The 13,010-nt window shown below is 54.2% G+C and overlaps 1 protein-coding gene across 1 annotated transcript; it reads left to right on the forward strand.

The window, feature by feature from the left end:
- Positions 1–2,772: 2,772 nt before the first annotated feature.
- LOC119310015 lies at positions 2,773–4,314 on the forward strand. Its single transcript, XM_037585886.1, has one exon. The coding sequence runs from the start codon at positions 2,880–2,882 to the stop codon at positions 4,065–4,067; it is 1,188 nt and encodes a 395-aa protein (XP_037441783.1). The 5' UTR covers positions 2,773–2,879; the 3' UTR covers positions 4,068–4,314.
- The last annotated feature ends 8,696 nt before the right edge of the window (positions 4,315–13,010 follow it).

The following is a 13,010-nucleotide window of genomic DNA, read 5'->3' on the forward strand; positions in this document are numbered from 1 at the left end:
CATGGAAGAGTGACCCATGATCCTAACACATTGTGCATTTGCAGTCCAAAGCAAATTTTAAATAATGCACAAATTTAGGGGGAACTCTTACTTATCACATACTTCTCAAAGCGACGAAGTATTTAAATCTTATTATCATTTGTCGAAGTTTTGATCTATATGTTGTCATCAATTACCAAAAAGGGGGAGATTGAAAGTGCAACTATCCCTGGGTGGTTTTAGTAATGATTAACAACATATAGCTCATTGAACTAATGCCATTTCAAGATACATATTTCAGGAAAGTTAAATGATTCGCATGGCATGGATTAGGAACGTGGACCCCTCAAAATGCTAAGGACAAAAGATTGGCTCAAGCTCTAAAGTTCAAGACTCTACACTTTCTATTTTAGTGATCCAATATCACATTGAGTCTATAGGAAAGCCAATACTATTAAAAGGGGATGAGGTGTTGCTTAATGGCTTGCTTGCTTAAAATGCTTAGTGATATGCTCCAAATCCCTCAACCACTTTCTCATATCCACATATGTCCCAAACCAAAAGTCAAACTCGGCCCCACCGATTTGATCCATCCGGCGCCACCGAGTTCATTTGACATAGCCACTACCAGAAACCCTAGTCACTTCGGTCTCACCGATAGGGATCTCGGTCTCACCGAGATGGGATTGCAAACTCTCTGTTTCCCTTCGTAACGTTTCGGTCAAACCGAGATGAGCGATCGGTCCCACCGAGTCTGCAATGCAAACTCCTTGTTTCCTTTTCGTAACGCTTCGGTCCCACTGAGACGAGCGAATCGGTCCCACCGAGTTTGCCTGGCCAACTCTCTGGTTTGCTTATTGCCAAAGTCGGTCCAACCGAGTTTGTGTAATCGGTCGAACCGAGATTACGTTATGCCCTAACCCTAATGATATCGGACCCACCGAGTTGACATGTCGGTCTCATCGAAATGCCTAACGTTCACATTATGAACTAAATCGGTTCGACCGAGTTTTCTGATTCGGTCCCACCGAGTTTGGTGAATTGTGTGTAACGGTTAGATTTTGTGCGGAGACTATATATACCCCTGCACCCACTCCTCATTCGTGAGGGAAGCCATCAGAACGTGCCTACACTTCCAGCATTCATTTTCTGAGAAAGAACCACCTACTCATGTGTTGAGGCCAAGATATTCCAATCCAACCATATGAATCTTGATCTCTAGCCTTCCCCGAGTTGCTTTCCACTCAAATCATCTTTCCACCAAATCCAATCCTATGAGAGAGAGTTGAGTGTTGGGGAGACTATCATTTGAAGCACAAGAGCAAGGAGTTCATCATCATCACACCATTTATTACCTGTTGGAGAGTGGTGCCTCCTAGATTGGTTAGGTGTTACTAGGGAGCCTCCGACAAGATTGTGGAGTGAACCAAGGAGTTTGTAAGGGCAAGGAGATCGCCTACTTCGTGAAGATCTACCCTAGTGAAGCAAGTTCTTCGTGGGCAATGGCCATGATGGGATAGACAAGGTTGCTTCTTCGTGGACCCTTCGTGGATGGAGCCCTCCGTGGACTCGCGCAACCGTTACCCTTCATGGGTTGAAGTCTCTATCAACGTGGATGTACGATAGCACCACCTATCGGAACCACGACAAAAACATCTGTGTCTGCAATTGCGTTTGCATACTCCAATGCCATTCCTTTACTTTCTTGCAAGTTGCATGCTTTACTTTCCTATGCTAATATACTTGTTGCATACTTGCTTGAACCATATCTTGATTGCTTGACTTGTGCTAAATTGCTAAATCTGCAAAGAACTAAAATTGGAAAAAAGGTTAAGTTTTTATTTGGTCAAGTAGTCTAATCACCCCCCCCCCCTCTAGACATACTTTCGATCCAACAGCTATGTTTCTGAAACATGCCTCATGCATCAATGTCTGACCACTCACTCTCTAACGCCGGGCGCTCCTGCGGCGCTGCAACTCGAGCTATGTTTCTGAAACAAGATCCTTGTTGCAGAAAAAGCCCTTCACGGCTGAAATTTTTCTTTTCTTTCCGAAACAAAAGATATGTTGCAGAAATCTTTTGAAACAAGACCCGAGTTGCAGAAAAGAAAAACTTCACCATCGAATCATTTTTTTTTCTTTCTTTCTAAAACTAGTCCTGTATTGCAGAAATCTAGTGAAACGGGACCCTTATTGCAAGAAAAAGACTGGCCGTGTGAGACTAACTTGTATCCAGCGTGGCCACTTGAGCAGGATTGCTCTGACGGTTATGCAAGCGGCAGACGCTCACGCGTCGTGCATCATCCGGCCAAAGGTAAGGTTTTCCCTAGAATAAATCACTCGACCACAATGTAGGCTCCTTGCGTGACACCGATCAGCGTCTCCTCTTCCTTTTTTTCTCTCTCTGATCTGCCTGTAGCGTCCTCTATGCTGGAGGCATCGCTGTGGCTGCCCCCACACAACGCCCAGTAAATTTGGCCGTAAAAAGTATAGACAAAAACACTAACACAAACCACTTGATCACAATGTAGGCTGCTTGCCTGACACCGATCAGCGTCGCCTCTTCGTTTATATTTTTTCTTGTCTGGATTAGAGCGTCGTCTATGCTGTGGCATCGCTGTGGCTGGGCCCACGCAACACCCAGCGGCAGGACCTCAGATCTCCCAGGTGGGGCCACGGCCCATGGCCTCTGGGCCCAGGCTTGTCCTCCACCCTCCACACACCCCCACGCCCACGGCTGCCTCCCGCTATATAGCGTACTCCGTTACCACCGTGTCCGCCCGTCTTCTTCACTCTCAGCCGTTTTTCTCCGCCTCTCCCAAGCTCCCCGCTCCCCGCATCCAAACGCCAAGACGCACAGGGGAAAGCAGCCGCTCGCCGCGGCGAGTCAGACCGTCGCGATGGTGGATGTGGAGCACCGGATGGCGGGCATGGCTCCGGCGGCGCACGCGGCCGGCCTGCGCCGTCTCTCCACGCGGGCCGCGGCCGGCCCTTCCTCGGCGTCGGCCTCCCCGCGCCACGGGCTCTACTCCTTCCAGGGCCTGGCGTCGTCCGTGCTCTCGCACCTCCGGGCGTCCGGGGTGGCCATCCTCCCGGGCCTCTCCGACACGGAGCTCGCCCGCGCCGAGGCCGAGATGGGGTTCACCTTCCCGCCCGACCTCCGCGCCGTGCTGGCCCTCGGGCTGCCGTCAGGCCCCGGGTTCCCGGACTGGCGCTCCCGCGCGGGGCTCCGCGCCGCGTTCGACCTGCCCGTCGCCGCCGCGTCGCTCCAGATCGCGAGGGGCGCGCTGTGGCCCCGGTGCTGGGGCAAGAGGCCGGCCGACCCCGACCGCGCGAGGCGGCTCGCTCGCTCCGCCATACGGCGCGCGCCGCTGCTGGTGCCGCTCTTCGATCGGTGCTACCTGCCCTGCACCCCCTCCCTCGCCGGGAACCCCGTGTTCTTCGTCACCGACGACCGCGTCCTCTGCTGCGGCCTCGACGTCGTCCACTTCTTTACCCGGGAGTCGTCCTTCCAGCCGATGGACATCTCCTCCCCGTTCGCGGCGATGCCCTCTTCCGGCACGAGCACGCCGTGCACCCGCCGCAGCCTCGACGCGGCCTGCGGCGGCCAGGCCCCACGCTGGATCGAGTTCTGGAGCGACGCGGCCTCCGACAGGCGCCGCCGCGACTCGTCGTCCTCCGAAGCCTCCACCGCATCCACATCCTCGTCAGGCTGCTGCTCGCCACCTCGGAGGTCGACGCCGCGCTGGGTCGACAACTACCTGGACAAGCTCGGATCGGTGCTCAAGAAAGGTGGCTGGAGGGACAGGGAGGTGGACGAGATGGTGGAGGTGGCCGCGTCCGGGATGTTCGACGGCGAGGAGGCTCCGCCAGCCGCCGACGCGGAGGCCGTGCTCGACACACTCCTCCTGAAGACGGACCGGTGCTCAGACTCGCTCAGGCGCGCCGGATGGAGCTCCGAGGACGTATCGGACGCGCTGGGGCTCGACCTCCGGCGGTGCAAGGAGCCGCACCGATCGGTCGTGCGAGTGCCCCCAGAGATCGCCGCCAAGGTGCAGCGGCTCGCGCGGACGGTGGCGAGGTCGTGACCAGCTGATCCCGCCGGCGTCGGCAGTTAATCTTTCTTCTTCTTTTTTCCCCTCGAAGGAGGGATCGATTCGATTAAACAACAACACTTGTATGCTACTACTACTAAGTGAGAAAAGTAAACCAGGCCATGTTACTTCGTGTGCATGGATACGCAAGTAAATTAAGCCGTGTTCACGTGCGTCATGTACCATCAATTGCCAAGAAACAACGTCCCGGAAATTAACGCTGTTCTTCCCAGGGATCCAACCCTTGTGTTCCCCTCCATGGATGGATGGGTAGTATCTTTTTCCTGTGTGCATGTGTTGGTTTGGATACCGTTAGGGCCTGGCTGTGCGGAATCTTATTCATTTACCAACCACGACGGGTGGGTGCAGCTGCATGATGCTTTTGCAGTCAGTACAGTAGTAGTATAGTATATCCACGAGGAGATTAACCAGATCCTGCGAAACTTCGATCCATCCATCCAAGATCCAACCGTAAAGGGATCGCGCAAAAACTTATTACAGGATCACGCGCTCATGCTTTACAACGGCTAACCCCGTTGCATTAGTTGACCAACCACCAAGAGTGTTCAGCATGCATGCTTTCCTTGAGTGTTCAGCATACTCATCCAATTTGCATTGCATGTCTGCAAGCCAAGCAAGAGCATCTGAACGTGCATCATTGGCCTAGTGGCTGGCGGTAACTAATTGCTAGGAAGCAATCGCTCTGCTTTTCTTTTCTTAAGCAGGAGGAAAGGGACATCGGGAGAGGATTAGGGAGCAGCTGGGCGTGCCCGTGCACGCACGCCCGTCCCTTTCCTTGCCTGGCGCCACGGCATGCTCATGCTCGTCCCAAAAGGAAGGCTTTGTCCCGTTGTCATCGCCTCGCCGCTGGGCAACTTGCACGGCTGCACACGCGCGGGTGGCCCGTGGGCGCGCCCGCCGCTGCCTGTGGCTGCACCGTGCGCGTACCCCGTGAGGGCCGTTGAGGCGTCGTACCGCCGTACGTGAACAAGGCTGGCGCCCTCGATGACACGATCGGCGGCCTCGCTTTTGCTTGTGAACCATGGGCAGCTTTGTTGTTGGTCACTTGAGTTCTGTGCGCGCGCGCGTGTCCTCTTTTAATGCGCCGGCGTGACCACCGCCGGACAGACACGGCGCAGGTAAAGCCGCCCGCTCCGCGGTTGGCGCCCACCTCCCCGTGCATGCCTGCATGCATACCCGTGCGCGCGCGCGCGCGCACCGCACGAACCCGCTCTGGCAGACGTGGTCCTGTGTATGTGTGTGTGTGTGTGTGTGTGTGTGTGTGTGTGCACGCGCGGCCGCTCGCTGCCGCAGGGCTCTGGAAAAGGGTGGCGCTGTCACGCCGATGCCTGCTGCCATGGCAATGGTTTTGTATTCTTGTGCAGAGCCTTTACCGAAGGTAACAAACACGACCCTTGACGTTTCCCCTGCAACGTTCGATGAGATTTCACATACAAGGCCGAGGCCCGGGGTTAACTTAATGCCGCCTATACCGTCAAAGAAAAACTTAATGCCGCCTTTACAGAGTGCAGACACCGAACATAGCAAGCTCAGAAGCTTGAGCATGACTTGGCCATCATGCTGCCAAGAAGTTCGATGAGATTTTAGCGGGGTGCAAATTTCCATTCGCACGGCCTGTCACGGCGGTTGATTAGTCCGTGACGGTAGCTATTTTTTAGTGCTCCAGTAATGACCACCCATAGTGTGATGTTGACATCCTTAAAAGATGAAGATCAGCTGTCCGCATCTTTATCAGTTCTCTGGTGGCTCTCCTTATCCCCCGAGCTGGTGTCAGTAATTATGCCAAGCTAGCATGGACGGTCGGGAAGCCGATCTGATCTCGTTGCCTTGGCTCTAAAAACTTGCGGCGAAATTTCCTGCCACTTGATGCGATATTTAACTCGCCCATGGGATTAGCAGTAGTATTAGTATAGTACACTAAATAAAGCCCGCCTACCTTTCAGCAGACAAAATCTGGACTTATTACCCTGTCGCACTGAACACTGCACACCAAGCTTGTCTGTGAGCCCTTGGCGTTGCCGCGAAGAAAAAGAACGTAAGTAGTACTATACGAGCTCATAGCTCCAACGGTCCAACCACTGCTTCTTAACGAACACGGACCGTCCCATTAATCAAAACGGGCTACGAATTCCGAGCCCAGCAACCGACAAATCCTGTGGCACCTTCTTATCCCGAGCCCAAAGTCCATCAGAAAATCGCCTTCTTTCGCCCGTGGTCCTTCGCCCCACCATGATCGTCTTTGGTAGCAAGTCATTCGTGCCGTGCCGGGGGCTGTTCATACTTACTTGGTTTTCTAACGCCGCCGATGGCTCGGACGATTAATTTGGCTCCAAAGTAGCACGGCACGTACAAGAAGACGGGTTGTCAACCAGTTTTTAACGTCGCGAGGGTACAATGCGGCCTGGCGCGCTTTGCATGGCTGGGGAGCACACGCCCAACAAAGCACCGTCTCGTTCCACTGGAAAGTGGATCGAAACCATATCCAAAGGCCGTGTTGTACGTACGGGGCTCATATTTTGCGTCCCTGGACCACAGTCACCAGCTGCTGCGTGCGTCGACGCCGGCACCAGCTCGAGCATTCGCGCCCGCCCTCGTACCCCCATTAAAAGTATCCGAGGTACAGGCCACGGAGGTGGAGCTCGTGCACGGGCTCGGGTTGTCAAGTTGTATCTACTCTGGCCCGATCCATCCTCAGGGGCCACTCGGTGTGAGTGAAAGGATTACTAACTCGCAGACACGGACGATGTTCCTGGACCACCATTGCACACTAATTTACGCGTCTAGGTAGTACTAAGAGCATCTCCAACAGCCGCGCTAAACTAGCGCCGCGCCGTAAAATAGGCCTTTTTAGCGCGCGCGCAACGCGGCGGCTCGCTCCAGCGGGTACGCAAAAACGGCGTGCGCGCGATAACGGGTTGGGCGCGCGGTCAAAAACACTTATCCGCGCGGTGTATTTGAAGCGCCAGCTACAGCGCGAGGCACACTCGAGCGCTCGCGCCCGCACTCTCTCCCTCTCGTCCTACGCCCCGCGCGCGCCGGCGTCGGCGCCCTGCCCCCCGCCATGGACGCGCACACCGGCGCCCCGCTCACCCCGCTGTACATCCGCGACCCCCCTGCCGCCGCCGCCGCCGCCGCCGGAAACCCTAGCGCGGCGAGCGCTGGCGTCGCCACCGCCGGAGCTTGATGTGTCTTTCATGTCTTGAACTTTTAGTTTGCATTTGAACTTGGTTGGATGAACTTGTGGGCATGATTTTGATGAACTTGTGGGCATGAACTTTTATTCATCAACTTGTTTGTGTCAAATTTTACATGTTCATTTGTCCAAAATATCCATATACGCAAAATGCCCGGCGAGTCGCGCGCGCTGTATTTTTGCGCTCTGCTGGAACGGCGCGCGCGCGCTGCATTATGGCGCGGCTGCTGGAGCCAGCGCAGGCGGGCGCGCAAAACCAGCCGCAGCGCGCGCGCTAAAAGGTTTTTTGCGCGTGGCGCTATAGCGCGGCTGTTGGAGATGCTCTAACCATGAGTAAAATATCAGCGCCCATTAATGGAGCTGATTAACAAATAAACGCTACCAGTCTGAAGCTGGGTGCGGGCGTGAAGCCTCGTCGGCCGGACAGAGGGAACCAGGTCACGGTGCCGGGCCGATATTCCCCCAACGAACGACCGTGATATCTGACAGTATGTGTGCGCGATGGCACGGATCGTATAATGTCGAGCCACGGGCGCGTAGGTGCGCTCCGGGCGCTGTAAAGCGGGCGCGCTCCGGCCGCGCGATCGGGGCTGGGTTCCTTGGCCCTCCGCACACTCCAGCTGCAAAGCCAGCTCCTGATCCGATCGATCCTGATGGCGACGCCGTGCCGCTGTAAAGCACGCGCCCGGCCGAGGTTGCCATGGACGCTTCCGGCCGCGGGGGAGACACCGGGCGGCAAGGGGGGTAGTAGTTTTAGCGGCGTTGGCACGGGGCGGGAGGGACACGATCTTGCCGCGGCGCCGTGGTGCCGATACGGGCGCACGGCGCCAGCCCACGGCTGGCGCTACCGTCCGTGCGAGCCCCTGCGCGGGCACGCACGTACCACCGGAGAGGAAGGAGGGGCCTCTGCATGGCTAGTGAGTGAGTGCACGTGCAGGGGAGGAGACGAGGTGGACCAGAGCACCGGGCGTGTACTGGCGTTTGGCAGCGGGCCAATAATGAGGGGGCTCGTGGCGCTGCAGGGGAGGTGGTGGCTCTGGCTCGCTCGCCGGGGGAAGCAGGAAGCAGCGGAGGAGCACACCAGGCAGGACGCGGGCGGCAGCGGGCGTGATTTGATTCGGTCACAGCTCGGCTTTGTATGAGCTTTCGGGGGCGGATCCACCTGGATTTTGTTGGGGCCTCCGTGGCAACGCAAAGGCTGCCGTGCAAGGGAGGCCTGCCTGCCCGACGCCGGTGTTCTCCGATAGTATTTCCTTGTGATCAGGGCGCCGTAATGATTAGGCCGTGCAAGGGAGCACAATCATTTGCCAGATGCTTAAGCAGAGACCACACATGAGGCTTTCAAGTGGCCCCCCCAGCCATACTGCCATGAAGGCAGGGGTAACTTTGTGATGTGGCATGGCGCGTTTGCAAAAAAAAAAATTGATCAAAGAAGGGTTTCCCTTCCGATTTTCATTACTGAAAACCAACTGCAGAGTTTGCAAAAAATTGATGTGAAGAAATCGGGTAAACACAAGAAACGAACTTTGCATTCTCTTTCTTTCTAATGAACAACATTGCAGCGCGAGTGATGGTGTGATGTGCTTGTCGTGCCACGCGTCCATCGCGATCATGAGAGATCATAGGACACACCGACACAGTAACACACCGGGCCCATGTTGGCGAAGTAACAGTGAATATCAGTGGCGTAGACACGGTCACACCAACAAGATAACTAACGAACATACCCTCGTCAAGGTTCTCATATCAAATAACCGGACCACGTTAAGTTTGAGATTTACATAAACTATGTGTATTCCTAATTCATGGTCTACTAAGGCGGATGGTAGGTTGTGAGTGACATTGTTAGACTAATATGTCATGCATCGTGACATATATCCTAATCCCCTAAATCGAGGAGTATCGATATTATTGTCATCTTCCATTTATGGTTAGGATTGTAATTCTGTCTATATATTGACATGCAATGGAAAAGCCCAAGTGTGGCAAGTATTCCTAAATCTTTCATGGCATCAGAGCCTAAGAAAACCCTCTCGCTTCCGCTCCCTCTAACCCTAGCACCGCCAGCCTCTGTTCCCGCGCCGTCAGCAACCACCTCCCTCCCCTCCCATGGCGCCCTTTGAACCACCTGTTCCCCACCCCAACGCCGCCCTTTGGGCGCAGGCCACCGCCATCCCAAGCGTCCGCTCCCTCGTCCCCATCGTCCTCGAGTTCAAGAGCGCCGTCTTCCCCAAGTGGAGGACCTTCTTCAACATCGCCGTCACCACCTACGCCCTCGAGGACCACCTCACCACCGAGACACCCTCCGCCGACCCACGTGGCTCCGCCTCGGCGTCCTGGTGCTCCGCTGGCTCTACGGCTCCATGGCCACGGACATCGTCGACCACGTCATGCCCACTGACCCCGCCACCGCCATGACGTACAAGGTCTGGACCTCCGCCCTCACGCTCTTCAATGACAACAAAAAGAGTTGCAAGATTTATCTCGCCGAGGAGTTCCACAACATCAAGCACGAGGATCGGTCCATCACTGAGTACCTTCACCTGCAAAAGACGGCGGCTGATGCCCTTGCCGAGGCTGGTGCGCCTGTCTCCGATCCCGAGCTCGTCACCAACGTCATCAAGGGCCTTCACGAGCGCTCTGATCCCCCTCCTTACGCCGTTCCCTACCTTCCTCAACTTCCGCAACATCCTGCTGCTCCACGAGATGAAGGCCTCTTGGCGCTCCAACAACACCTGGGCCTCCGCTTTCTACGCTGCCAAAGGACCGGTTCCCACTCCTCCCAGCGGCGGCGGTTCGTCCTCCAGGGGTGACGGTGGCGCTCCTTCCGGTGCAGGCGATGGCCAGCCATGGCGGGCTCCTGCCCCCACCCACAACCCTCATGCCACCGGCTATGGCAAGGGGAAGGGCAAGAACAAGGGCTGCAAGCCCGCCGGTGGTGCCCCTCCAATGCCAACTCCTTTCAATCCTTGGACAGGAGCCATATGTCACGTATTGTGACATATTAGTCTAATAGACATGACTGCAGTTGCGGTGAGTTTGGACTGCGGCGGAGGCAAGACGATATGGAGGGGTGTCATCGGTGGAGGTAGTGGTGGAGGTGAAGTCATCTAAGATTTAAGGCGTATAGAGGCCATGATAGAGTTATCTAATGCAATCACATGTGATGAGTAGCATGAAAGTCGCGGGGAAGATGAGGAGAGACAAAGTAATGACGACATGAGTCGGCAAATGAGGGAAGCCATTAGAGCATCTACAACCGGATTTTGCAAATTCGGCCCCTCAAACGCCCGTGTACGCGACCGGGCGTGTCCGCGTACAGTGACCGGTCGCGCTTTAAATTAGCCACTCTGCATCCACTTCTCTCATATTTCACCCCCTAGATCCATACAAAGCATGCAAAGAAATCCTACATACTACATACTACGTACTACCCTAGCTAGTCTTCATCGTCGGAGATGTCTGCGACGACGGTGTCGGGCACCGGCTGGACGGGCGGGGAGGAGGGCTCCGGCTCATCCTCTTCCTGCTCGACCTCATCCATGTAGGTGAGCATCTTTGCCTCCTCCGCGGCCTGCTGCGCCTCCATCTCCTGTCGGCGATGGCGTATTGCCTCCGCAGCCGCTCCGACTGGAGGGAATTAAGGATGGCCTGCTGCTCCATCTGCAGACCCTTGTCGCCAGCATCCCCCACATCCTCCTCCTCCGTCTTATCCCCCTCCTCCTCAAAGTCGTCGTCGTCCTCCTCCTCAAAGTCGTCGTCTTCCACTGCATCCGGAGGTAGCCCCGCGGCAATCCGGGCTTCACTCCTAGCCCGGATCTACTCATGGAGCTAGAGTCGATGCTCCAATGTCAGAAATCACTTGCTCCTCACCCGGCGGCATGGAGTAATGGTGACTAGGCGGGCGGGTGGAGTGGAAAGTGACGGCGGCGGACAAGAGGAGGAAAATGTGGATGCATGGTAGGGTTTCGATGCTGCTGATCGACTTAAATAGCCGGGCAAGGCACTACACGACCCGCCGGAGCTGCGCCACGCGACGCCACCTGTCCAAGGGAGGAGACGAGTTTCGGACCGCGGGGTTTGAGGGTGTTTCCGGCTGGGACCCCTTCGTCAGTCCGACGTGGTGGCGTGCCCGGGCGACCCCATATCCGCCCCATATTTGGGTTGGATATGAGGGGTTCCGGTCAGCCCGGGCATTTGAGGCCCGTTTGAGGCATCCGTCTGGGTCAAAAAAACATGACCGATCAGTGACCGGGCGGCCCGCCCTGGCATATGACGCGCCCGGCTGTAGATGCTCTTAGGGTTAAGAGGAGAGTGGACCATGGGTTGTTGGAGCAAGATGTGAAGATCAAATGGTTAAAAATTCAGCCAATATTTAACTTTATGTTCGCAATTCTGCTATTTATCAAGTGGCTATGGAGTAACTATTTTAAAGCCATTGAATGGAAACCTTTTTTCGAAAAGAGAGTGGAACCCCGCCCTTACCATTGATTGATGCATCCAATTGCCTCTTATCGGGAAGTGCGAAGTTTACAAAGTCATAGAAACAGTAGAAATATGAGTCTAAGGCAACCAAATCGCAATTCAGATGACACGAGGCACTTGTGCTCCGCTAGTCATATTGCTAGAAGGCCATCTTAATTGGTTGAACAAAGCCCGTGTTATTGTTTACAAGTAGTTGCACCTAAGAATAAGTGAGTTCATTCTAGCAAAAAGGGAGGGATGAAGGAAGTATGCCCTAGAGGCAATAATAAAGTTATTATTTATTTCCTCATATCATGATAAATGTTTATTATTCATGCTAGAATTGTATTAACCGGAAACATGATACATGTGTGAATACATAGACAAACATATAGTCACTAGTATGCCTCTACTTGACTAGCTCATTAATCAAAGATGGTTGTGTTTCCTAACCATAGACATGTGTTGTCATTTGATTAATGGGATCACATCATTAGGAGAATGATGTGATTGACATGACCCATTCTGTTAGCCTAGCAATTGATTGTTTAGTATATTGCTATTGCTTTCTTCATGACTTATACATGTTCCTGTAACTATGAGAATTATGCAACTCCCATTTACCGGAGGAACACTTTGGGTACTACCAAACGTCACAACATAACTGGGTGATTATAAAGGAGTACTACAGGTGTCTCCGAAGTTACATGTTGAGTTGGCATATTTCGAGATTAGGTTTTGTCACTCCGATTGTCGGAGAGGTGTCTCTGGGCCCTCTCGGTAATGCACATCATTATAAGCCTTGCAAGCAATGTGACCAAATGAGTTGGTTACGGGATGATGCATTACGGAACGAGTAAAGAGACTTGCCGGTAACGAGATTGAACTAGGTATTGGATACCGACGATCAAATCTCGGGCAAGTAACATACCGATGACAAAGGGAACAACGTATGTTGTTATGCGGTTTGACCGATAAAGATCTTCGTAGAATATGTAGGAACCAATATGGGCATCCAGGTTCCGCTATTGGTTATTGACCGAGAATAGTTCTAGGTCATGTCTACATAGTTCTCGAACCCGTAGGGTCCGCACGCTTAACGTTACGATGACAGTTTTATTATGAGTTTATAAGTTTTGATGTACCGAAGTTTGTTCGGAGTCCCGGATGTGATCACGGACGTAACGAGGAGTCTCGAAATGGTCGATACATAAAGATCGATATATTGGAAGCCTATATTTGGCCATCGGAATCGTTCC

Source organism: Triticum dicoccoides, chromosome 5B (genome assembly GCF_002162155.2).
Source record: "Triticum dicoccoides isolate Atlit2015 ecotype Zavitan chromosome 5B, WEW_v2.0, whole genome shotgun sequence".
Lineage (NCBI taxonomy): Eukaryota > Viridiplantae > Streptophyta > Magnoliopsida > Poales > Poaceae > Triticum > Triticum dicoccoides.